The sequence below is a fragment of the Homarus americanus genome, unplaced genomic scaffold (assembly GCF_018991925.1).
Source record: "Homarus americanus isolate GMGI-L3 unplaced genomic scaffold, GMGI_Hamer_2.0 scaffold2224, whole genome shotgun sequence".
In the NCBI taxonomy this organism is placed as follows: domain Eukaryota; kingdom Metazoa; phylum Arthropoda; class Malacostraca; order Decapoda; family Nephropidae; genus Homarus; species Homarus americanus.
Genome location: NW_024712260.1, coordinates 230,033 through 255,639, shown reverse-complemented (window position 1 = coordinate 255,639; position 25,607 = coordinate 230,033). Strand labels below are relative to the sequence as shown.

The following is a 25,607-nucleotide window of genomic DNA, read 5'->3' as shown; positions in this document are numbered from 1 at the left end:
GAAAAAAGATATAACAGTACAGTACTGTATAAAAACTATCTAAAATCAGAAATATCTTAGAACTGTATGATGTGCATTAACTGTTCTGTATTTGATTCTTTTAGTATAAATTTACTATCCTCCAATATCTTCACTTTCTTCATGCTTAGAAAGGTTGAATCAGCTAACCTGTGCAGGTCTAAATGGCCGAGGCCTCTCAGAAGGGAGGGGTTTGTTCACATTCCGTTGCTTCTCCTGGGGTGGTTCTCGTGCAGGAGAAACCTCTGCTTCATTAACCCTCTTGCTCAGTAGTGCCTGAATACGTAACTCTGCTATTTCATCATCGCTGTCACCACCTTGGCTGTCATCATCACGCTCTTCCTGAAAGTCAGCATCATATAGCTAACTCATTATAATTCATAAACATTGTCTCACTCGTTATTTTAGCAAGAACAACATCATCAGCAAAACTACCTTATACTGTACAGCACTGCAAAATCTTAGTAAAAACAACACCCATGAGCCTCATACAAAGTGTCTACTACAGGTAGGTACTGTGAATACAGTAATAGTGATGATGATGATGATTAAATAACTGAAAGAATACAGTAGCTATATAAATAAGGGATTATAGACTGTGAAAAGTACCTACAGGTACAGTATCCCCTATTTACGATCAACTATCTTTATAACATGGGGTTCAATGGGATACGTTCCCAGCCAGCTGGACACCCACACATATCACCGAACAAAATATTCCTACTCAAATAATATACCTACAACAGAATTAAACAACACTCATATCATTAAGAACAAGACTTTTTGTCATTATATATCCCCTTCGGTGCTTGGGGGACTCTAGAAGGTGGAGTACAGATGTCTCTCTTGACTCCCACACAGCCTTTGGGGAGTCTCAAGTCACTTCACAATGTCAAGCTTCACCTCCAGAGAGACAGTTTCCTGGGTGCCTTGACCTTCCAAGACATTTTCAAAGGTACATTGCTCACTTCAGTCACAAAAACAGACCAAACGATGATAACATTATTGTGGCCAACACTGCTCACATCAATGTTCACAATAAGAGAGGCTAAGCAATTTACAGTCACCTAAAAACATAGCAAAAATCACTTCACTGATAAGTAACAATACTAATATTGACTGCTAATCACTGAGCTACACAATCACGGCCATGTGCAATCTCCATGGAACACAGCTTGGTTGTACTGTAATGCATCGGGTGGCGACACTTGGGTAGACCACAGCTGACAAGTGAGCCAAGAGATACGTCCACATTGGCAGGACGATGACCATCATTCACGCAGATTGTTTTCACCATTAATATGGAGGTGGCCTTAATGCATCACCACTGTTAAAGCAGAATATAGTTGATAGGGAGATTGTAGATTGGGGGGACACCCGCATGCCCTTAAATGTACTGTATATGATAAACGTGTACCAGAGACATGTTATAACTATCATTATTCCTGTGTGTTAAGTCAACCTATGCTGTATAGAGTATTGACTTATATCCCTTCTCTCCTAATCATTATCTCAACCTCTCTGTGTCTCTCTCCACGGACTCTCCCTCACCCCAAAATCACAAGAGGATTCCCCTGCCTGCTGCCCCGTGTAATCATATCTCACCTTACCTTCATTAAGCCTGTCAATATCTTATAAACTAATGCGTCATATTTAGTATAAACTATTTTGGATTCCCTTGTCATTGTGTCTGTCTCTCCAGTCTCCAATTTTGGTGCTAAGTTCTACAACCACCTACCACTGATGATTTATCATAAATAAGACAAATGAACCAACCAAACCTGAACTAACATATAGTACTTATTTTAGGTTAGGTTAGGTTAAGTAGGTTGGTTCAGATATTACTGGTACGGCATTTTGTCGTCATTTTGTATGAAAAGTTCACTGGGAGAGTTGATAATGTTGTACACTGTTATCAATTACAATACAGCATTTCCTGTATTTACACATTTATTGAATGGGTAATACTTGACTAAAACGGTCCAACCTTAGCAGCAATCTGACAAAAAATTTTCATACAAGATAAAGGTTTTCTTACCTCAATAAATGCAAACAAAATGCAGGAGGAATGCATTTTGCCTCATTTCAGTTTTAAGTTATTTCCATTTTTCCATCTGTGGAGAAGCCGCCTCTGCTTACTTTCCCACTGCTACAATTTCTTAACTTTAATAAAATGAAGTTAACTAACCTAGCAAACCTAACCTAAAATATTATTACTTCCTCTTCTAATCTTCTAAAAGCAAATAAAATTCCTTTCTGCAATAAGAACCATTCCCGTAAGATTTCGTTGGGACCAACTACAAAACTCTATCCTGAAAGGTGATGGAAAATGTGAACCCGGGACATTTCTTTGTTGTCACACACCACCAACACGAGGGGACATTACAGTACTAGCGTACAAGCTCACCAAGTTATCATGGAGAATGAATATAAGGAAACTTTTTCACAGAGGGTGGTAGACCTATGAAATCAGCCCAAACAGTGGAATCAAGAACAGTAGTACAGTGTACTGGGCTTCAAAATAGCCCTCGACAAAATTATCAAGAACAATGGAGGGATCTTACATTGGCTACAGGCCTCCTCGGATGGGTGGTCATTAAGTAAATAAGATAAATGCCGGTGGGGTAAAAATAGGAAGATAAAGTAAAACAAGTAAGAATACTTTATAGCATTTCTATCATAAATTTTTAAGTTTTGAATTCCTGAATTTTGACTTTTTTATATTATTTAATAAAGAACAAGTTAGTGGATTACAATTGTTTACTTCTGCTCGTTACTAACACCTACTAATCGGCAGAAGTCATGATGCCACATGATGCTCAGGCTTGTGAAGTTGGCTTGGTTAGTCGCAAGATGGGTTCTCTGAACAAGGGTGTTATTTCTCAGATTGAAAAACCATTCATCCTTTTTTTGTAAATACTAATGGAGTTGCAATTGACATTTTCAAGGCCAATAGTGATATACAAACTTCTGTAAAGAGCCCAAAGTGTGGTGCAGACTGCCATTATCGTGAAAATAAACACACTTGTTTTTTCCGAGAAACAACACAAAAACATCAAGACAAAGGTAAGGTAGGCTGATCAATTTTCACGTGTTTATATATCATAATTTCCTTCTATATTTCAAAGCCCTGCCCACTGTGTGATCTAAATTGTTGGTAGTTTGGTTGAGGGGGAGATTATATCTTCATACCTACTCATTTATAACAGAAATGATGGTCAGATTTGTATGAAACACCAGGAAAACCTATTTTGTTAGTAATTTCTGTGGTTGGTCTCTACCGAATCATTATCACAAATCCTACATTCCAAACATGGCATGGTTGTGCTTGGCCATCTTCCTAAGCTCAATTCACATGTCCAATCTGATAACTCACAAAACACATTCCGCCTGTTTCTCGAGGTAAAAAAGCTTTTATCATCGGTAAAAGAGGAACAGACAGCTAACACAGGAAGGAGTGGTTTGATTTGGTTAATTTTTCCACAGATGTTCTTTGGATGATAGTAATAGAAATAATACGACAATTCACAGAACCTAATAGAACCTGACTTAACTAAAGAAACCTACCTTTCCTTACCTAACTTCCTAGCCAGGGCAAACATAAAACACTTAACTTTGGTGTCCCCAATAGAAGACAATAGAAGCAATAATTAAGGCGCAATAGATATGTGTTGTTACCAAAATCGTGTATGAACTAAAGACTAAGGTTACTCGAACAAAATATATAAAGGCAGTGGATATTTTGCCATGACCGTGGAGCTGTAAACATACCTAACTATATTTCTGTTGTGTATGGAAACTTATCATTATAAATGAGGTGACATTTACTAGAACCTACTAGAACCTGCCAGGAGTGAACTCTTAGCAACGGTTTTAAATTAGACAAATTTAGATTTAGGCGAGAGATAGGTAAACACTGGTTTTGAAATAGAGTACAGGTAGTGGATGGGTGGAACAAGTTAACAAACATCAACATTAACTCGAATACGCTGGATAGCTTCAAACGGATACACCCCATTTCGTCACTAATATCAATCCGTTTTGTCACCATAACAGACAGTTAGTTGCTGGCATTAGAGTGATAAATTGTAAGTTATTATTTTACACGAATAGAAATTACACATGCATACAGACGACTTGAGAATTATTGTTATTATTATACGTGGATATTAATTATTTAATAAATAAAACAACTGAAACAATGGTAAAGAAAATATGGTGAAATTTCAGGCAATTTCTGGACGTGAGATGAAACGGCTGCATTAGCACTATACAGCCCTGGCGGGTTAGTCCTATATATTAACCAACCTACTTAACCTTACCTAAAGTTGGGGGGGGGGGAGGTCATATTACACAGAAAGTACTTAGCCAATCAAAGAGCACTCACGGTAAAATAGCGTTAGTAAGAACTTAGCCAATCACAGCAAAATATCCACTATGATATTTAAACACATTTGGGTGCTAAATTGTTTATTGTCTGCTCCCTTATCATGTTATCTTCTAGGTAAAAATTGTCAGGATGTCATGCCAGTCTCTTCAAGTATTACAACTGAGTGTAAAAAAAGTAATACATATTGTATGGAAGTCGACTTACCATTACAGGGTGGACTGTCTAGTTGGGCCTGTACTGTACCTATTACACAGGGACCAAATGGCTATCCATGCAGAACCAGTATGAACTTGTATGGTGATTATGATCAATAAATATCTATCTGCCTCGCTAACATGAACTGATATTACGTATTAATTTTCTCTTTCTTGGAGATATTATCAATACCGTACAACATAAACGCATCATGATGCTCTATCCTTTTAGAAGTAGCTGGTTTATATATATATATATATATATATATATATATATATATATATATATATATATATAAACATAAAACTCTTTCCATTTTTATGTGAACTAAAGACACTGAACTGTGATGGGACTATTACACAAATACTGTAAAATTCCTGTATTAATTCTGCTTCCAATACTTCACGACCCCACCGTAAACAACTCACAAGGTCCGCTAAACCTCTTCTTAGCCTCTACTGACATAACACAGTTAATGCTTGTCTAAAAAAAAACACTGCCTAGTAAACATGGGAACAAATAGCACAATAAAAGATGAAAATGAGACAATAACAGACGCCTGAGCGTTACTCACCGAGTCAGCCATTTTCTTGGGTCGCACATTCTAAAATGATGAAAAAAAGAACGAGAACCTGTATGTATGTATCTATAAAACATATCTGCAATTATAATTTTATCTATTTATTAGGAAAAATATTTTTTTAATATAATATAATCTCCTATAAAGGTTACCAAACAAATAATTGATTTTGAATGTTATAAATATATTCTTTTCTTACATGTAACGTTAATTTGGATTAATATTTGCAATAAAATTAAAAGATATATTATTTTAAACGAAAAAAAGATTAAATCGACACTACAGATCACAGTTTAATATAGACAATTACTAGCTGTCACTAGGACCCGGACTGAGCTTGGCGTCATAGGCTAACTTCACTTTTTTCTACCTCTATTAATAATTGCCGGACACTTCACCATGTTTTCCCCTAAACGTTACTTTGTGAACAATCTTCCGGAGTATAATGGAAAAGACGTCACGATCGATAAAGCGGAAATAAAGAGAAGAACTTTAGACCGTATACAGACCATCACTCAGAAGTGGACCAAGAATCACCGCGTAAGGAATATTTATTAGTATTAACCTATGAAAAGGATTTATCACACACAATATATATATCATGGGTTTTTGGGTAGGGGAGAAAACGAATCATGAGGTAACACGCTGATAAGTGACGAATATGATACAGAAAACCTAACCTAACCTAACCTAACCTAGCCTAACCTAACCTAACCTAACCTAACCTAACCTAACCTAACCTAACCTCACCTCCACCACGGCCATTGTGAGACTGGTCAGTGAAATTACCCAGGCTGCTTCCTTTGAAAAAAATCAAATGTGATTGGTAAAAAAAAAAATTCGCTTGAAGATATCGATATAATTGGTCACGACTGGATGATGTCAGTCATTATTGCCCATGTGTGATGCCCAGATAACATCTCCTCAAGGTATATAAGACATGGCGACACTTGTGACTGAGCGAATTTAATAATATTGAAAAATTAATATATCAGTTATCCTTAATTTCCAGCTGAAATATCATAGAAGAAAAAGGTCTTGGAATTGTCTAAACATTATGAAATACAGCAAGAGAAAGACCTGTGCATAAATAATAATTCACCATATTACGTACATATCCTTCAATAAATACAGTCTTTACCACAATACTGGGCTAAATCGAGAGCTAAGAGGCACCTGTTCGTTAAAATTTCTTAGCTAGCTTCATAGATTCATTTGTAAAGGAATGGCAGTGGATATTTTGCTGTGAACGGCTAATTTCCTACTAATTCTATTTTACCGTGATTGCGCTCTGATTGGCCAGAACCTTGCCTAACCTAACCTAACCTTGCCTAAACTAACCTCACCTAACTTCCTAACCTATATGCATTGTCGTTTCTATTTTCTTACTATCATCCAAACAATATCTCTAGAAAAAGTGAACGCAGTGGATATTTTACCGGTAATGAACGATTAACCAATTAGAGTGCACTCACGGTAAATTAGTGTTAGTAGGAACTAAGCCGTTCAAGGCAAATAGAGTATTAGGTTTTATATCTAGAAGTGTAAGTAATAAGAGTGCGGAGGTCATATTGCAACTATATCTTTTCAGTTCTAGTGCCCCTATTATAAAATGGATATCAATTCACTGGAGTCGGTGCAGCGAAGAATGACGAAAATGATTCCGGGACTTAGAAACCTTCCATATCAAGATAGATTAAAGAAACTAAACTTGCATTCCCCAGAAAGACGAAGAGTGCGGGGAGATATGATAGAAGTATTTAAGTGGGTGAAAGGAATCAATAAAGGAGATATAGATAAAGTTCTTATAATATCCGAGCAGGATAGGACTAGTAGCAATGGATTTAAGTTGGATAAGTTTAGGTTTAGGAGGGAGGTAGGAAGGAACTGGCTCACAAATAGGGTGTTTAACGAGTGGAACAAGCTTAACAACTTTGTGTAGTAAGTGCTGGAACGCTGGAAAGTTTTAAAAGTAGGCTAGATAGATTCATGGATGATAGAGAGTGGTAGTAACTCTCGACAGGAGCTGCCATTCACAGGCCAACTGGCCTGTTGCAGACTCCTTATTTTCTTATGTTCTTATGCTCACTGTAAAATATCCACTGTGTAAAGGAATTCATTATTTAGAGGCAGGGCGTCAGCCGGTGTCATGCAACAAACCTTCCGATGCATGCATGCATGCATTTTACCAGGAAGATCTGTCACACATTACCATGTTTATTTCATTCCAGTGCGGCTAACCTAATCTAACCCAACCAAGGCGAGAGGAATAGCACAAGAAATCTCACTAATATGCATGAACTTGGTACGCATGATTAAAAGTGAGGTGCTAAAACACGTTATATTTTTGCACATCAAAATGATGTAATATCTACTTTAAATTTTATTTATATAGTCATAATTTAGGGACCATTTGTGTTACTAACTTCATATTCTTGAAGTTGTGTAGTAGAAAAACTGTTGGTAATTGTCCTTAGAAGTATTGTAGGCAATTGAAACTTATTTCTGTATTTGCCATTTAATTTTTTTTTCTACAAATCTTATACAGTACAGTACTATACCTTACCTTACCTTACCTTGCCTTGTCACCACTGATTGGCTGCCTTGCTGCTTGGGCTGCTGGTCATTTCTCTATTACCTGTACACACTGTTGTTCTCCTTGGATCTTTCTTATATACTGCAGTACGGTGTATGGATCTGTACTTACTTCCACTATTTATCTAGCCTTCGTTCTGATTACTCAGGCTTGTTCTTAGCTTACTGAATTCAGTCACTTAGAAACCCAACCTAAGCTAACCATATTTGCTAGTAACCAATTTCAGTAACCTAAGTCATCAGCCTCAACCAAGCAGAATGAATGCTGGACAAACAGTGGAATTAAGTCAAGGTCATCTGACAAGTTGGATTTTGGGCCAACACTTCCAGTGTGTAGATCAGCCTATCTTTTATAACAGTGTTTCTCAACATCCCACATCACATTCCTCCCTTAACGATACCAGGCTCATCCAAATCCTCCTCCTTGAATCAGCATGAAAGAATAAAGTACCGGTATTTGCATCATTGGTTTTACTTTATTTTTACAATAGGAATTACAGTATTGAAATTCAGTTAGTCTACAAAACAAAACAACAATTGTCTAATAATTAATTAAAGGTAATTATTTGACCAAAAAATGAAGGAAGAAATAAGAAACAACTTTTATTTCTACAAAACAAAACACATCATTAACGAATAATTAAATTAAAGGTGATTATTTGAGCAAAAAATTAAATAAAAAAATCTTTGATTTCAGAATTGTAACTATTATAATCAGATTTCCATTAGAATTGTACAACTTTAATGAGAACCTTGAGCCTCGTGCTGAGAAACTAAATGAGAAAATCGAGGAACAAAACAAGTAAATTTTGCTCGAAGATCTTCAAAATATTCGTACCAGCACTGAAGGCACATTCAACCAGGTATGTGGTCGGAAATGGCAGAAGTACTTGGTGGGCTTCCATAGCTGTTATATTTGACACTGACTTGGGGATCCAGCCACATCATTTTTTTTTTTTTTTTAGGCATGGATCGGTTTCACGCTGTCATCGTTTTGTAAGTCCATCAATTCGTCGATATGATCAGAGTCCATAATCAGACACTCATTATTTTTGCAGTTAAAAAGAAATGCCTGAGTAATCCAAGAGAGAATGTTAAATTGTTTGAGATTGGTAAATCTGTCATTCAACTCAACATGCAGGTTGGAAAGATGTTCAGAGATGATTCAGAGGACATCATCCAATGGTTCACATTTGCTGAGATGCGTGAATTGGGACAGATGATTCTTCAAGACCTGGGCCCTCCAAAAGTTCAGTTTGTGTATAAAACCACAGATTTTGGTTTTGCAGTCCATGATTTTTTTTTCACCCTGCAGTTCCTGATTTAAAGCATTCAGTTTACCCAAATATCTGCAAGATATGAAATCAAGGCCTTGGATTCACTGGATTTCAAGAACTGGTAGTCATCACGGTCCCCACCAAAGTCCAACAAAGTGCCGTACAGAGCAATGAACCTTTCCAGACAGTTGCCTTTTGAGAGCCATTGCACGGAGAACTATACATAATCCTCCCCAATTCCTCCCTTGGACTTAAAATTCCTCCCGGACCCCGTTGAAAACCACTGTTTTACAAGGTATCGGTAATTGAGACGAGGGTGTGGTCCCAAGGCTGTTAAGTGGTAATTCTCATTTATATCAGTGAATCAAAGGAAAATGTGTGTCATTTGCTCTTGATTCTGGCCAGCCTGCATTAAGGATACAAAAGTGAGAGAGAGGAAAATGAAAAATCCTGAGGCTTAATATTTTTTAATTAAAAAAAAAAATAATAATAACTAAACGAGGTGTACCTCATGTACAAAATATTAATTCTTGAAGTAGCCACAGAAATCACCAATTAAGTTATAGATTTCAAAATTTTCCCAGTTGATATCTAATGCTCTCTCCTCATGAGGGAGGTAACTCCTGCCACACCCTTCGTTTAGCCTCCGACTTTTGACCTGCAGTGGTGCTTGGAACCTTAATCCTTTTCTTGAACCACCCTTGTTACCTACTCCTTTAGATTTTAAAGACAGAACTTTTGTCTCTTAGAACTGGTTTTATTAGATAAATTAGTGTGCTCTAGATTGAATGTACAGTACAGTATTCAACTCTTCACAGAATTGTGATGGCGGCCTCTATGTGGGAATTCCAGGAGCTATATACACTCTTTATCGCCTTTCAAAAATGCCTGATTTTTCTGAAGAAAGAGGACATCTCCTGGAGCAAGCAGCTGGCTACTTAAAGCCTGCTCTGGAATTTGCTACCCACACAAAAGCAAGTGGCAGTAAAGTTGATGTTGTTGCATTCATATTGGGCAATGCTGGTATATATGCTGTTGCAGCTGTAATTTTTCAAGCATTAGGTAAGTTTGCATAATTTGAGAGAGGATTTTCATTAAAAATTTACTGTCATCAGATTTTTTTTTATTATTAATTTTGTTGAATGAAGTACAGTACAGGTGGAAGAGGAGTGACACATTACAGTAGTGACACACGGACACATAACCGTACTTTATACTGTACAGTACTCCTAAACTTAATTGCATGGTGTGCAACATCTTTTATGAAAGATAAGTACTGTACTGTATAGCTCTTCTGCCCAAACAGTGCATGTAGATTCTTTCTCCTTTTAAAATGCTGTGTGATCTGGAGAGATGAAAGTGCTCTGAAAGACCCAGCACACTATGTACTAACTACAGTGTACTGTACAAGAGGGGACATGGTTTATTCTCATATGTCTCCCCTAGCCTAGCTGCTTTTTGGAACAACTGTTCTATTCAACTCACATGAAATTAGGTATATACTGTATATTACTGAAAATTCATTGTGCCATTTGTTTTCCTTTTCTCATGATCTTGACGTTCTTTCATCCCTGTATCACCATTGGCCTTAATTTGCTTTCTACTGTTTGGGGAACCCCTAACTGCAGCTATTTGTGGTTGGGGTTCACAGTAGCATTTTGTTATCTCCTTTCTTTCTTCCAGGGTCCATATGTGGGTTACAAATGAAGGAATAGTCATGGAAATCCCAGTTTATAAGCCATAAAAAGAAGGTTAAACCCTCCCTCCTCACACTGGATATATCAAGGAGTTCAGCTGGAAATCCATTGTAACTAATGACAGATGAAGGATGGTTAGGTTATGCACACTACTGTATTGTAGTGGACTCATCACCTCTCAGCCTTCAGTGGCAACTCTCACTTGTAATCCTCCATTTAAGGAAGATGATTGTTATATGAGTAAATTGAAGACCATTTGTCCAGTAGTCATTGTTAAAGAGATAGTCTGAGTGGACTTGATAGTAATAAAACACTAAGTCCTCTCATCCTGACATACTGTAGTTTTGAAATGGGATTTCCAGGATCATGCCTTCATTCTTTAAAGCATTGTAGAAATTAATTCAGATTAGCTAAAAATTAATTCATTAACAATATTTCAGGCAATATGAAAGAATCCGAGAAATATGCATCAGAGTTTTCACACCTGGCTGCTCATCTGATTCCAGTGAATTGGTATTCTCATGGAGGTGATGAATTTCTTGTTGGACGTGCAGGTTATCTTGCTGGACTAATTTGGCTTCAATCTGAACTTAAGCGAGATGTAAGTACTGCTGTACAGTACATTCACTATTCTCAGAAGTTTATACGCACATCACATTAAGGTCCACATAAAACTCAAACTACGTATTATGACATTGCTGCTATTAGATGAATGAATACTGTCTAGTAATGTATATATATTATAGTTAGGGGTAAAATAATGATGACATACTGTATCAACAATAAGACTGATCATATCTTGTTGCATTCAGAATTAAAGGTCATTATGTAGTTACCCAAGTTTAAGGGTCATTGTTCAACCATTCCATTTAAACCTGAACCAGTGATGGAAATGCTGTTACTGTACATGAGTCTTTAAAAGTTGAGATGTGGAAATATTCATTCATTGTTTTCTTATGAGTTATTGTTGGTGCTTTTTATAAAGTGGATAAAAAAAATTTAAGCATAGTATTAGAGCAAAACTCAATCAGAAAAGTACCTTTTAGGCCTGATGCCATCAGAAGGGCCACTTCCAAACTCCCCTGAGTTCCATATTAATTAAAATGACTAATCGTGTTATCTCATTATAGTTAATGGTAAAAAAAAAATATTTCGGTAATTTTACATAAATTTTTAACCATGAGTGTCTTGAGATTTAGATAAACCTATCATAGGATTTCAACTTGGTGATCCTGAGGCCCTAATAGCTGGAAACCAACAACCATATTAGGAGTTCACGGCATTGTCTACCCAAGTTTTACTGATTGTAGAAGTGCTATACAGGTACTGCAGTTTACATTGCAATAGGATGATTAATAAGACATTGTGGCCTTCATTTAGGTTATGTCAGACCCCTTGACCAAGAGAGCAAAAGCAGGGGGATGTTCTAGTGGAGGTGTCTCATGTGTCACTGATGACCTGTAGGCCAAAAGAACAGGTGCAGCAATTACAATGTGGTGAAAGTATCATAAAGATGGTGCTTTGAGCCTAAATATGAATAGAAGTGTTTTCCAAAAAACAATTGAACCTTATATTACAGTACCCGGTACTCTCACTTTTATTCCTCACTGTAGTGCTCTTGTTAAGCAAATAACCTAGCAGTAACTGAATCTCAGTCCTCATTACTAAGTTCAACATTATAGTATTCACATACAGAAATATCAGATTGGGAAGCTTTTACTCTGTTGAAATTAATGTTAGATTTAGGGAAGTCTCCATTCGTACTCAGTACAGAACATGTACTTCATAATTTGTTGCATCACAGTCATTCGTGTTGCAGATATTACCAGAGCCTGCAGTCAGTGCCATATTGGATGCCATGATTGAGTCTGGACAGAAGTATGCTCATGACCACAAAAGTCGCATCCCACTTATGTATCAGTATTACAAGACAGAGTATTTAGGAGCAGCTCATGGTTTAGCTGGGATACTGCACATGATGCTCAGGTAGACTTTGATCACTAACTACTCGTACTTTACTACAGTTTTATTAAAATACAGTCAGTTCTGCTATAACGCGATAGTAGTGTTCTTGTAAAACCTCACGTTCTAGAAATTCACGCAATAGAAATAACAGGGCTTATGGAGAAAATAGGGTTAGGTGCAGATTACTCGAAATCGAAAAAAAATTTAGCAGTTAGCCCAACACAAAGGATAGAACAGTCTAAATAAATGTTACATTCATATCTAATAATGAAATCATACAGTAAATGTTACACCTTTACCTTGAAAAAATATGAATATAACTTGATGGGGGAGAAGGTTGATGTTGAGGAGTCATGCAGACAGGATTTGACAGTTGTCATCGTCATCATCAGTATCAGGTGCAGTTTTGGTTGCATGGGAGGGACGAAAAAAACGTCTAATTCCAGAAGTGGGTGGCTGTGGTTCGGTGTCTTCAGACTGTGGTTCAGACTGCTTCTTGGGGGTTAACTTAAAAAAGACATCTAATGTTTGCTGCTTTGCCGTCTTTGTTCTTTCACAAAGAAGCTGTTCATAAGGTGCCAAAAAAGATTTAACACCACAAACTGCAATCCTGCTCCTTTCTGCATTGTAGTCATTGTCTTCCAAGATCTGCAACTGCTTATCAACTGCCCTCAGGATAGAAGACAAAACAGAAGTGGGAAGCTCTCGTGGTTTTGCATCCTTGACTTCATCATCTTCGGCATCTTCTATTTCCCCAGCAGCAACAAGTTGTTAGTAGATCAGCTGTAGAGAGGTCTTCACAGTGGGACTCGAGCAGTTCCTCAACATCAGTACTTTCCACTTCAGCAAAGCCAACTTGCTTTACAAGAGAAACAATTTTCTTTTATTTTTGGGAGCTCCTCTGATGCATCAAAGCCTGTAAAATCATGAATTAAATCTGGGAGAAGCTTCCGCCAAACTCCACTCAAGCAGTCCTCCACAATGATGTCAATTGCATGCTTGATGTTGAAACTTTTCCAAAACTGAAGAACACTGGTCTTATCATTTCCTTCCTCAGTAGCTGCAATAAGTTTCTTAAATGTATGCCTCAAATAATGGGCTTTGAAGGTTGCTATTAATCCTTGGTCCATTGGTTGAAGGAGAGATGTATTTGGAGGTAGAAAGAGCACTTTGATATTGTCAGAAAGCTCAGCAATGGTGGGAGGGTGGCTTGGCGCATTATCTAAAATGAGGAGAATCTTAAAATCTATATTCTTCTTCTTGCAATAATTTTTAAAAACATTTTCAAAAACATCCACAAGAAGGTCAGAAAAAATTTGTCCCATCATCCAACCTTTTTTGCTTGACCTAAAGTGAACACCTAGAGTAGACTTTATGTAACCCTTTAAAGCTTGCAGGATGACAGAGTGATACACCAGCACAAGCTTAAGCTTTAAGTCTCCTCTAGCATTTGCACCCAACAACACTGTCACGCGGTCCTTCACAGCCTTAAAGTCTGGAGCATGTGCTTCATTCTTGGAAATGTAAGGTCTTGTTGGCATGCACTTCCAGTATAAACCTGTTTCATCCAAATTAAAAATTTGGTCTAAGGTGTAGCCTTCTTCCTGAATCAATTTCTTTACAGTGGGAGGAAATGCCCGGGCACTTGCTTCGTCGGCACTTGCTGCTTCACCACATAACTTTACATTATGAAATGCATAGCGGTTCTTAAAACCAGAAAACCATCCACTACTTGCACTAAAGGCAATCACATCATCAGGATTTTCAGCTTTTTTCTTTAGGTCCTCATATATATTGATAAGGCTTTCTCTTTAATGGTGAGGAAGCTGGTCCCAGATTGCTTTTCCGTTTGATCTTCTATCCAAAACTTAGAAGCCATTCCATCTCCTCAAGTTCCTTTGGCCGTGATCTCACACTTTTGCTAGCACTCAAGGTTTTTCCAGCAATACAGCTTGCTTTAATCTTTCCTGCATTGTCTCTAATGGTGCGTAAAGTAGACTCCTTTATTCCCGTTGCATGCACAATATCACATGTTCTTTCCTCATTTTCAAAATGCTTGACAACATCAAGCTTTTCTTCAATGGCTATAGCCTTTCTTTTACCATCACCACCGGAAATGCGATCACCAGAACGCTTCCCGGAGATATTCTTCTTTTCAAGTCACAAAATTGGAGAAACAGTAAGCAAAAATCACTGAGGACGCTTAAAAACTTCCCACGCGTTTCAAACTGATCGTGCGTGTAATGTAAACAGAGAGCGCGGGTGTAAAACACTACGTATTTTGTTTTTCTCTCTTATTTAAAATTTTACAATTTACATATACTGTACAGGTATACTGTATATATAAATATTACATAAATTATTTCTGCAATTCTTCACAAACAAAACACATAAATCAATTGAACATGTGATGTCGAACGTGAACTGTAAACACTGCATAACCCCGCGCCAGTCGACAACAACCGTTGGAGTGGAATCGCGTTACAGCCAACACGCGTTCGCATTTTACAAATATTGTTCTTCTATTCATCAATCGCGTTACAGCCAATTCGCGTTGACAAAACACGCGTTATAGCAGAACTCACTGTACAAATAAAGTTGTTGTCAATCTCTTTTTCAGATATTTAAGTTAACTGTATGATCAGTATTGAGAAAATTTGTTATTTTTCTATATGCAAGTTTTAAAAATAAAAATAAAATATAAAACATAAAACATGAAACAATGAGACTGATGAGAATGTCTACAAGTTTATGGATCCGTTTACTTTACTATATACAGTAGATAGAAATTTCTTGGGCAGGTTAACTTTTCTTATTTCAAGTTACATATAAGTGAAAAGTTTTTGTAATTATTTAAGTAAAATAATGAATGGGGTTGTACTAAGTGGTCATTGACCTTAAATGAGCTCTCTAGAGTGACCAGACATGCTTTGCTGAATAATAATCGTATTTCAGCTTCCCCTCATGGCTCTCCTGTCGACCACATGCTAAAGAACTCATAAAAAAATCACTGGATGCTCTCCTAGTACTTCAGGCACCCAATGGGAACTTTCCAAGTGCAATGGATGAAATTGATGGACAGCGACCACCTGAAGAAGAGCTTGTGCACTGGTGTCATGGTGCTCCAGGTAAGATTAGGTTAGCTAAAGCAAAGTATCTGACACTGATAAATGTACTAACTTTATTACATTCCCAATTAATTGGAGTGAAAAAGTCCACTGTACCAAACAGAAAATTAATTACGTACATCACTTAAAGAAGTATCTGTACTAAAAGTGCTCAAATGTCTTTTGCCAGATGTATATACAATAGTTCAAACAGTTGAAAATAATTGAGAGAGGGCAGGATGAGTACTGTACTGTACAGAACTTTGTACTGTATCAGAAAATTCATACATATTTTTAATACCTGTACCAGTGTACAGTATATAGTGTACTGTATTGTATACAGGCAGTCCCCAGGTTATGTATGAGTTCCATTCCTACAGATGTTCTTAAGTTGAAACACATACCCTATGTGCATACTGTACTTACAGAACAATGTTTAAAATCCCATTATATCATTGCCTAAGTCCTTATATATATTAAAAAATCTCTTAATTTAAGAGAAAAGAAATGGTGACAAAATACAGTAAATGAAAGTAAAAATTAAGTCATCAGGTAAAATTAGTAGGCAGCTATCAAACAGGGAAGTATTACTGCCTGGGAATATATTAGAAGCATAGTGTGTTGTCTAATGTGCCTGGGTGGGCTTATCCCTGTTAAAAAAAAATAAAGTTCAACTTTATGGGACCGACGGGTGTTCATAAGTCGGGGACCCCCTGTACATGAAGAGAATAAATACAAGAACTAAACAAACAAATAAACAAATAATATTAATATGCTATTGTAATATAGTAATACTGTACCTGTAATTGGAAAAAGGTATTTTTAAATAAATGCTTGTGATAATGTGTTTAACAGAATTGTTGCTTGTACAGAAGTACATTTTGTGTTGGATATTTAGCTATACTCTGGGATATAGTATTGTATACAAGATGCAGCTAAAATTCTTTTTTTCTGTTATGATTTATTTGCTATCCTCTTAATATTTAGGTAAATAGAATACAGTAATGTAAATTGCATTATGGTAAATTATTAAGTACTTGTACAGTACAGTACTTGTTTTATAACAAACTTTTTTTTTCTTCAGGTACTGTGTATTTACTTGCCAAAGCATACATGGTATATGAGGACAAAAGGTATTTACAAGCCTGTATAAAGTGTGGTGATGTTACGTGGCACAAAGGACTACTGAAAAAGGGACCAGGTAGGTGATTGTTAGAGTTTGTATAGTATGAATATAAGATATATGTTCATTGCCAGTAAACAACTATAAACCTCTCACACCGATAACTCAGTGAAGGTTGTGGATCATTTTTACATTTTATCAGTGAAGTGAAGATATATAATTAAATTATATTGTTTTTTACTACTACAGTAACTGTATTCAAGTTTTGACATAGGTTGTCTTCTCTGATGAAGCATTTAAAGTACAGTGCATGGCAACACTTCCTATATTTGCTTTCAAGTTCTCAGGTGTGTGTGTATCAACCCTCTTAAACTAACCAGAACCATAGTTACCATTTCTCACAGCACAACTGTTAACTGAAACACTTAAACGTCAACAAAAGCATCTCTGGTTGGCTTTATTAAAATAGCTGTTGTAATCGAAGACATACTGTATCAATACAGTTTCAACAGATCCAAAGGAATTTCTCTACTTTGTAATAGTTTTTATCTTGTAAATGGTGTAATTCTTTCTCCTGTACTTCTTTGTTTTGGTAGATTTGTGGGATTACTATAGTACTGTACAAGAAAATCTAATGTATCAACATGGAGTGTTTTGGTGTCCTAATTAAAGGTGGTCATAAATTAGTGGATGAAAGGGTATGGAGCATAATGTTAATTTCTGTACTCTAAATTTAAGAGGAAAAGGAAGGAATTGGGATAAAAGGAGATTTTGATTCAGTATACTCTGTATATGAGTGGAAGGTGAAGTTTCTAAGTCTTTTGAGAAGACTTTGTGGAAGCCATTTATAACTGTTATAAATAGGGTTATTAGTTTATATTTATTGGATCTAAATATCATACCTGCTCTTCAGATAAGGCACTAAAAAAAAAAATCACAAATATTCTATTCACCAGACAAATGTAAGAGAAGTTTTTAGGATATTTCTGAATGTACATAGAGGTTGGTTTAGTTGTTCCAGTTGCAGTAGTTGTGCTATTTTAGGCTGAGATGCATAGTTTTGACCAGGGGTTTGCGATCCCCCAGGGGTATGCAGGAGGGTTTCCAGGGGGTACATTGAGGGCTGCCAAAAGTCGATACAGAATTTACTAATTTCACCAGATTTAATTCATAAGGTGATATAAATTTAATGTTATATTTACAATACAGAAGGTAGCTTCTCTCCAAGCAGTAAGTATGTTTTAACACTGCCATTCAATATTCAATATTGAAGTGTTAATATTAGTACCATTCTATATTCAGTGGCTCGGTAATGGGGGTATGGGTCAGTGGTGTGATAACTCCTGGCGAGAAAAAGTTGAGACTTGGAAGTTTTCCCCAGTATACCCAGAAAATTCCGAGCATTTCATATTTTTTCCGGGCTTGACAGTCATTTCATGACCTGGAAGAACTCTGCACCAATTATTCCAAGTAACTGGGATATTACTGTACAGTACAGTATTTCCATTTATATTGTACAATGTATTAAATTCCTAATTTTCTTACAGGTATATGTCATGGAGTAGCAGGCAGTGGCTATGTGTTCCTCACTCTTTTCCGCCTGACTGGTGATCCCAATCACCTTCATCGGGCTCTCCAGTTTTGCAATTTTCTCAATACAAGAGAATTTTGTCAGGCACGCACACCAGATTCTCCTTATAGCCTGTATGAGGGCTTGGCTGGCACAGCATGTTTCATTGCAGATTTTTTAAATCCAGAGCAATCATCATTTCCTTTCTTCAACGTGTTTTAACTTTCATGCATTATGGCCCTCTTGCTTGGTTGATGACGCTGTCTAAAATTGGGTTTGGATATATAAATAAACTAGAACTTTATTTCATTCAGGGAAATCGTTAAACTGTTGTACATGATATTTGTGCACAAAATTATTATAAAAATGTTGCAGGGCCAACAAGAATTACTAGTAAACTTAAGGTGAGCGAATGGGAGGGGTCTGGCAAGTGTAAACATGCAAAGTTAGGATTCCAAAATAATGTTAAAAACATGCAAGGTGGTACTTCAAAAAATCAGTACTCATGTTATTTAATGCAACACTCACCAGCCTCCTTATAGGCTGTGTTACGAGGTGCATTTGTTATTATCGGGCCGCGAGACCTGTTTCTCTCGCCTCCAAGCTAAGCATAAGGCTATTTACCTATACAGTACAGGTTGTACCTCTCTAGTCCGGCATTCTGTGGTCCGGAACGATTTTAGTTTGTCCACGAGGTAGATAGGCAGTATTTTTTTTTTTTTTTTTTTTTATCTGAATTATTATTATTATTACAGGAGTATTAAATTTTTGCCCCTCAGGCCCCAATGTGGGTCAGTGACCTATGCCCGGGTGGGCTAATCCCCTTAAAAAAAAAAAAGCCGCGGGAAATTAAGGTTTGTTTACATCCGGCAGTTCGGCTGCTCTCTCTCTCTGCTTGTCTATACAGAGTACAACATTTAACCCTTCAATATATATGAGCAGTAAATAAGTGTTGCTTTCATATTCTTATGTAGAGTAATGACGATATATTTTCACATGTGCGCACTTACATACGAGCAGTCTCACTTTTTTTTTTACCATTAATGGTTAGCTACTTATATTGTTCCATTTATTAACATTAAATAACATTACAGGTACTTCAAGCAACCATATTAATTTTTTACAATAATTTTACTACAGCTAAACTCAGGGTCTTATTTTCTTCAGTTTTATATGTAGAACCAATCAGTCACTGGTTTCGTAAGCTTTAACATAAACAATGCCGGCAGCCGTCTCGTCTCCTCTAATATTCCACGTATTATTAATAAATTGTATTGTTAATTTTGCACACACGTACATTAATTCAATAAAAACAAGTTCAGAAACATTAATTAAAATATATATGAACAGTAAATAAGTGTTGCTTTCATATTCTTATGTAAAGTAATGACGATATGTTTTCACGTGTGTGCATGCGCACTTACATATGCGATCTCTCTTTTTCTTTACCATTATCGTTAGCTACTTCTATTGTTCCATTTATTAACATTAAATAACATTACTTAAAACAACCATACTAATTTTACTACAGCTACAACCAAGGTCTTATTTTCTTCAGTTGTATATGTAGAACCAGTCAGTCACTGGTTTTGTAATCAACGAAAACAATGCTGTGTCATTTCCTCGTGTGTTTTAATATTCTACGTATTATTAATGAATTGTATTGCTCATTTTGCACACATAAACATTAATTCAATAAAAAAGACATTCAGTAATAAACAATAATGAATCTTTTGTACAGAAGAGAAATGACGCTGTTTACACGATTATGCATGTTGGCGGGCCGTTCAAACCCGTCGAAATTCAAGTTTCCGCCGTCAAAATTTTTATTTACCAATAAAATACATTAAGAATTAAAAACTCGCGAAATTTGAGAAGCTACTATACGACATTTAACCCTTCAATATGTCTTCAAAGAGACCATGATGCAGAGAAAGTGGTGCTAGTGCTTCCAGGCATAAGCACAAGTCACTATCTATCCAGGAAAAGGGTGAATTTCCATGGTCCGGCACCGGTCAGGTCCCGAGGTTGCCGGACTAGAGAGGTACAACCTGTACTTGTATGACGAATACAGTACAGTATTGTATACATTCCCAACCTCCCGTATCCGAAGCCTAACATTCGGGCAACATGTGGCAATTTGGTTAATCATCATATGAATATACCTTTTACATTCGGTGTACCGTAAGTGTAGCCCCAAAGATTCACATTACCTCATAGCTTCCATGGTCAGCACTCAAGGCATAACAAAATAAGCAAAAACTTAGATGTGAAAAAGAATACTATGATGTTTGCCATTAATAAGATGAAATACAGTGCACTATTGTATATGTTCTAAGTTATAAAATGAATTTATGTAAATGCAAATTATTATATTCTTACCTAAACACCCTGTATGGAACGGAAATTATACCCAATGCCTCGTCATTGTCAAAGTGTACCTTAAATTAATACTCAGTCTTTGTGTCATTATCTTTTTTTTTTAACTACAGAACAAGACATTGTCTGGTTCTTTGGACAAACATTTGATTAATGGCATAAATCAAACCAAATGGGTTCTCAAAAATTTGGAATACTGTACAGTACAATATTCACATTTTTGTACTGACCTTTCTCCCAGTTAATGTGTGTGATCTGTGCTCATTTAAAAGCCTGTATTTCAAGATCAATTCCTCGTTTATGCCTAAAGCACATCTTAGGTGACTCCAGTTTCCCAGACCCAGCAACCCAATTACAGTAGTAACATTCCAGCCTCACCAAGAACTCCAAACTTGCTGTTTAGACTCCCAAGTGATTGTGTATACAGTACTGTACTGAAAAGGCAGGTCACATTCTTTACTAACAGCACAGTTACACTGCTTTGAATTTCAACACATACAGCATACTGTACTGTACTCATTTGGTAGTACAGTACACCTGTCTACAAAGGGTGTGAACTGTACTTCCTGATGGAGTTTTTGTAACCCACGTCCTTCCTGTTTCTTGCCCGATTCATCTGGTTAATTTTGTAGCAGTTGCAATTGAGGTAGTATTCCGTGTCCAAAGCAAATTTTGGATGTTTAGATGCAGGTCACAAAGTATGTAGTGGATTGTTAAGTACATTATCAATTAGCACCACTTAACTTCATTGCTAAAGTAATTTACTAGCCAACTTTGTTTAGTGATAACAATAAAACACTTTTTTGTTGGAAGGCCAGTGTACAGGCATAGGCCTGGTACATAGTGGCTTGCATTTAAAGTGGCCTGTGATACTGCCACATAGCATTAAACCCAAGTAGTCCTTTGCAAACTTGGAACAAACTCACTCTCCTCCATCAAGATCAAATTAATGTTCTTGATGGAAAGTTTTCAAGAAAACAGTTTCATCCATATTAAACACTTCTTGCAGTGTATCCTCCTGCCTGTGAGAGCCTTAAACATGTTGGGAAATGGCAGCATGGTCAGCATTTGCTGCTTCACCAGTGATCTTTATGGTCACAGCCGTAGTACACCTCGTGGTGTGTCTATCACTGAAAAGTTTTCTTTTTAAAAGCATCCATACTATTTGCAAATTTTGTGTTAAAAATCAAATAGTTCAACTGCAAAATCAGTGTCACAGATGCCAGCATTTGTAAGGGGCAAGTCTACCAGGATCTTTAGCCTACAATAGGCATACACAGTCCTCTGCTGAATGTTCAGTACAGTACACATTACTGTAATCACTTTTTATGTCTTCATACTTGCAATTGAGGTAGGGGATTAGTGGGTCATATTATTGACATGACCTGCTGCATTGTCAGGTCACCCATTGTACATAAACTCATTATTTGTAGTGAGGTGGGGGACAGTGGGTCTCATGACCTGAAGATGTCTTCAATAAAGACCAAAGCTAAGGTGCTCTAGTGTTTCCCCTTTTCCTATACATCTGGTACACCAATTCCCCCATTAATAATGTTGTTAGGTTCCTGAAAACCACGACTTAAGTGAAGCGACTCTTAGTGAAACCGATTTTACCATAGACAATGCTATAAATAGGAGTTATGTTCCTTTGGTACAATTCTGGTCAAAATTTTTAAATCCAGTCACCAAATAAAGACCAAAAACACCACTACTATATTCTAAATATAAATAAATGTGTACTACACATCCAAATAACATTAATAAACAAAAATAAGATTATATTTACTTGATGGCTGATGAGAATCTGGGTCGTTATCACTGAAGGTGTCCATTTCAGATCCCTTAAATGTGTTGTAAAGAATGCATGAGGGGCCTGGTATTGCTTTGCTTCAGAGTGGGGTGATGTGGCAAGTGGTGGTGTTGCTGGATCTTCTTGTTCAGATGGGTGTTTAAAAATCATGTCCAATGTCAGCTGAGGGCATTCTTTTTTTTTCTGCTTGTACAATTACATGCAACAGTTGTAAGCAAAGGTCATATTTCGACAAATATTTTTTTCGATAAGGATCGTGCTGGTAATGCCTGTTCACTTTCAGCTGCTTGTTGTTGTTCCATCTGCAGGAGATCATTATTTGATAATGTTTCACCTTGTGATTCAAGTAACTCCACTACATCTACCTCATTTAACCCAGCTTACTGTGCCAATCCAACAATCTCTTCATGAACTTCGTTTATTGGCTGGTCAAATCTAATGAAATCATTCTGGCCAGATTTTATGCCAAACCCAATTCATATTTTTATTGATTTCTAAATTGCCAATCACTTTCATGATGTGATGTTGGCACATCAAAATTCCCTTACAGTGTGCCTCAAATAATAGGCCTTGAAGGGCAATGTAACCCCCTGGATGTTGTGTTTGGAGGCAGAAAAATGACTTGGACATTATCTGGGCAGAAACATCCAGAAAACCACTCTTCAAAACACTGCTCTAGTGACCAAGCCCTTGGTGTCTCAGCAAGGTAAACAAGCAGTGGCAGAGCTTCAGATCTCCTTCAGCATTACCCCTAAGCAGGAGATCGTTGGCCACCTTGAACCCAGGTGCACATTTCTCTTCTTTTGAATTGTATGTTCTGGCTGGCATTCATTTCCAAAATAGACCCGTTTCATCGACATTGAACACTTCTTGTGGTGTATTTTCATCATTTTCAACTACTTTTTTCAATACTGCTGGATAAGCAGCAGCTGCTTCCTTGTCTGCACATGTAGACTCGCCTGTAATGTTTATGTTGAGCAAGTTTGAACGCTTCTTAAATCGTTCAAACCACCCTTGACTTGCCACAAATGTTTCGCTTTCAGCACTATTATCTTTTTCTCGTTTTAAAGTTTAAATAAACTTATAAGCTTTCGTCTGTATGTAGAGCAATGAACATGGCGAGTTTCGTTGATGCCGATCCTTGATCCAAATGTTCGGCATTCTTTCCATATTTCCACTTCTGTTGCGAGTTACATAGTGGAGTAACACTTTTAGCACAGGATTTGATTTTTTCTGCATTCCCATGAATAGTTCATACAGTTGTAGGCTGCAGACTGGCAGCTCTTTGTTCTTTTCAAATCTCTTTACCACGTCTAATTTAACTTATGAAGTACTTTTCCTCTTCTTTCTGTGACCCCCCAAGCTGTAGTGGTGCATAATGCACATTTAGCACTCATTGTTCTAGGGCTCAAATAAATTCATAATTGGTTTTAAGTGAATGTTGGAAGAGCATATGCCAATCACCTAACAAATACTGCATGGCACCCATGCCGAGACTGACGCCAGTCGCTTACACAGTCAGAGGCTATCACAGCTGACCCAGGCACCAAGTGCCTTCGTACCAAATTTGTAAAGTTGTTGTACATCTATCTTTTTCATAGTTTTTTGTTTTCAATGAAGTTATAATGAAACAACATTGACTGGAATGATGCTAATGGGGGAACTGGTGTACTTTCACACTACCTGAATGTACAGCACACTGTGTACAGTATATGTAACCAATATTATTTTACAGTATTGTACTTCCTAACACTGCTCTAACACTATTCTTGGCAGATTGTACACGAATTGTATGCAAAAACAGCAGCTAGCAAGGGAACAACCTTGTACAATGCCAATAAGAACTAAAGCGATCCAAACATTTAGCCTGGCAAGTGGGAACGTGTTAGAGCCCCAGAACAGAGGTTCGGACCCATCCCTGCATGATAATTTTGACTGGAGGAGTGCTAAGCATGGCCAAGTGGCCACAAGAGGTTGACAGACATGTGTAATCCATCACTGATAAACATTGATTGGCTGGAAGTGATGAGTGGGTGGCTCAGGACAGTGGATTGCGAGTGGTTAAAGCCTAGGGAGCATCAAGCGTTTGAAAAATTGGCACATTCATTTTGATCAGGGACAGTCGTAGTCTGCAACACCCGTCCTCAATTGGGGACAGCAGCATTTAAGAGGGTTAATTTCAGCAATATTTTCTCATAAAATATTACAAGAAGGCTACTCATTACATTTGTCCCCCTCGAGTTATCTGGAATGTTTTTAAAATTACCACCACTTCCCATTGTCGTAAAAAGTGGAAATGCATTTTTTTTTTAAGGATGGGTTTAGTGTCTTCTGGGAAAATTAATTCTGATAAAGCTTCAGCATTCTGTTATTAATTTCAGCCTTTCGAATACCGTATATTATTTTTTTCACTCACCATAATTACTTCAGAAATGGGTAGTAATAGAATAGCTGTATGTTACCATTTATAAATTCACATAACATACATTTAGGGCATCCAGACAAGGCTTGTCCAGAAAGTGTCCAAGACACTCAAAAACACTAAACACTATCAATTCAAATGCTTTGATGACTGAATTATATATATATACAGGCATAACTACAGGGTAGTTGCCAAAGGTTGTCACCTTACAATGATGATGGATATGTAAATTACCAGATTGTCACTAAATATACAAGAATGCAGGCAGGGAATAATCAAGCCCCATGTACAAACACTTAAGACAGCTGTGGGAATAATCATACAGTATAACAAAGCAACTCCAAAGTGAAATCTGGTAGCATGATCCCAACTTCAGCCAAAACATTTCCTACATGCACATATCACAAAAATGGTCCACATAATCAACAAATTAGCAGCAATATGTTTTAGAAATTTTACATCCTTACAGAGTATAATAA

At 36.9% G+C, this 25,607-nt stretch overlaps 2 protein-coding genes across 8 annotated transcripts in view; one reads left to right on the top strand and one right to left on the bottom strand.

The window, feature by feature from the left end:
* Positions 1–5,198, bottom strand: part of LOC121859577 (serine/arginine repetitive matrix protein 2-like) — a 30,131-nt gene extending 24,933 nt beyond the window's left edge. For 3 of the 6 annotated variants that reach the window (XR_006087676.1, XR_006087677.1, XM_042356517.1), the window contains exons 1-2: positions 5,178–5,198; positions 169–360 (exon numbers count right to left, since the gene is read on the bottom strand). Coding sequence is in view for 3 of the 6 variants with exons in the window: in XM_042356517.1 (XP_042212451.1) it covers positions 169–360; positions 5,178–5,189 (204 nt within the window). In the remaining 3 variants the exon portion in view is untranslated. Of the gene's footprint in view, positions 1–168; positions 392–4,612; positions 4,738–5,177 lie in introns of those variants that run through there. The other 3 variants (XM_042356530.1, XM_042356545.1, XM_042356538.1) reach the window with 3 other exon arrangements.
* A 285-nt stretch (positions 5,199–5,483) lies between these two features.
* LOC121859565 (lanC-like protein 3 homolog) lies at positions 5,484–18,826 on the top strand. Of its 2 annotated transcripts, XM_042356508.1 has the most exons (8): positions 5,585–5,723; positions 8,476–8,641; positions 9,874–10,117; positions 11,193–11,353; positions 12,572–12,738; positions 15,673–15,845; positions 16,909–17,025; positions 18,495–18,826. In XM_042356508.1, the coding sequence occupies exons 3-8, from the start codon at positions 9,940–9,942 to the stop codon at positions 18,737–18,739; spliced, it is 1,041 nt and encodes a 346-aa protein (XP_042212442.1). In that variant the 5' UTR covers positions 5,585–5,723; positions 8,476–8,641; positions 9,874–9,939; the 3' UTR covers positions 18,740–18,826. The 2 variants fall into 2 exon arrangements, with proteins under 2 accessions (XP_042212433.1, XP_042212442.1); XM_042356499.1 differs by lacking the exon at positions 8,476–8,641 and having other exon boundaries at positions 5,484–5,723.
* Positions 18,827–25,607: the final 6,781 nt, after the last annotated feature.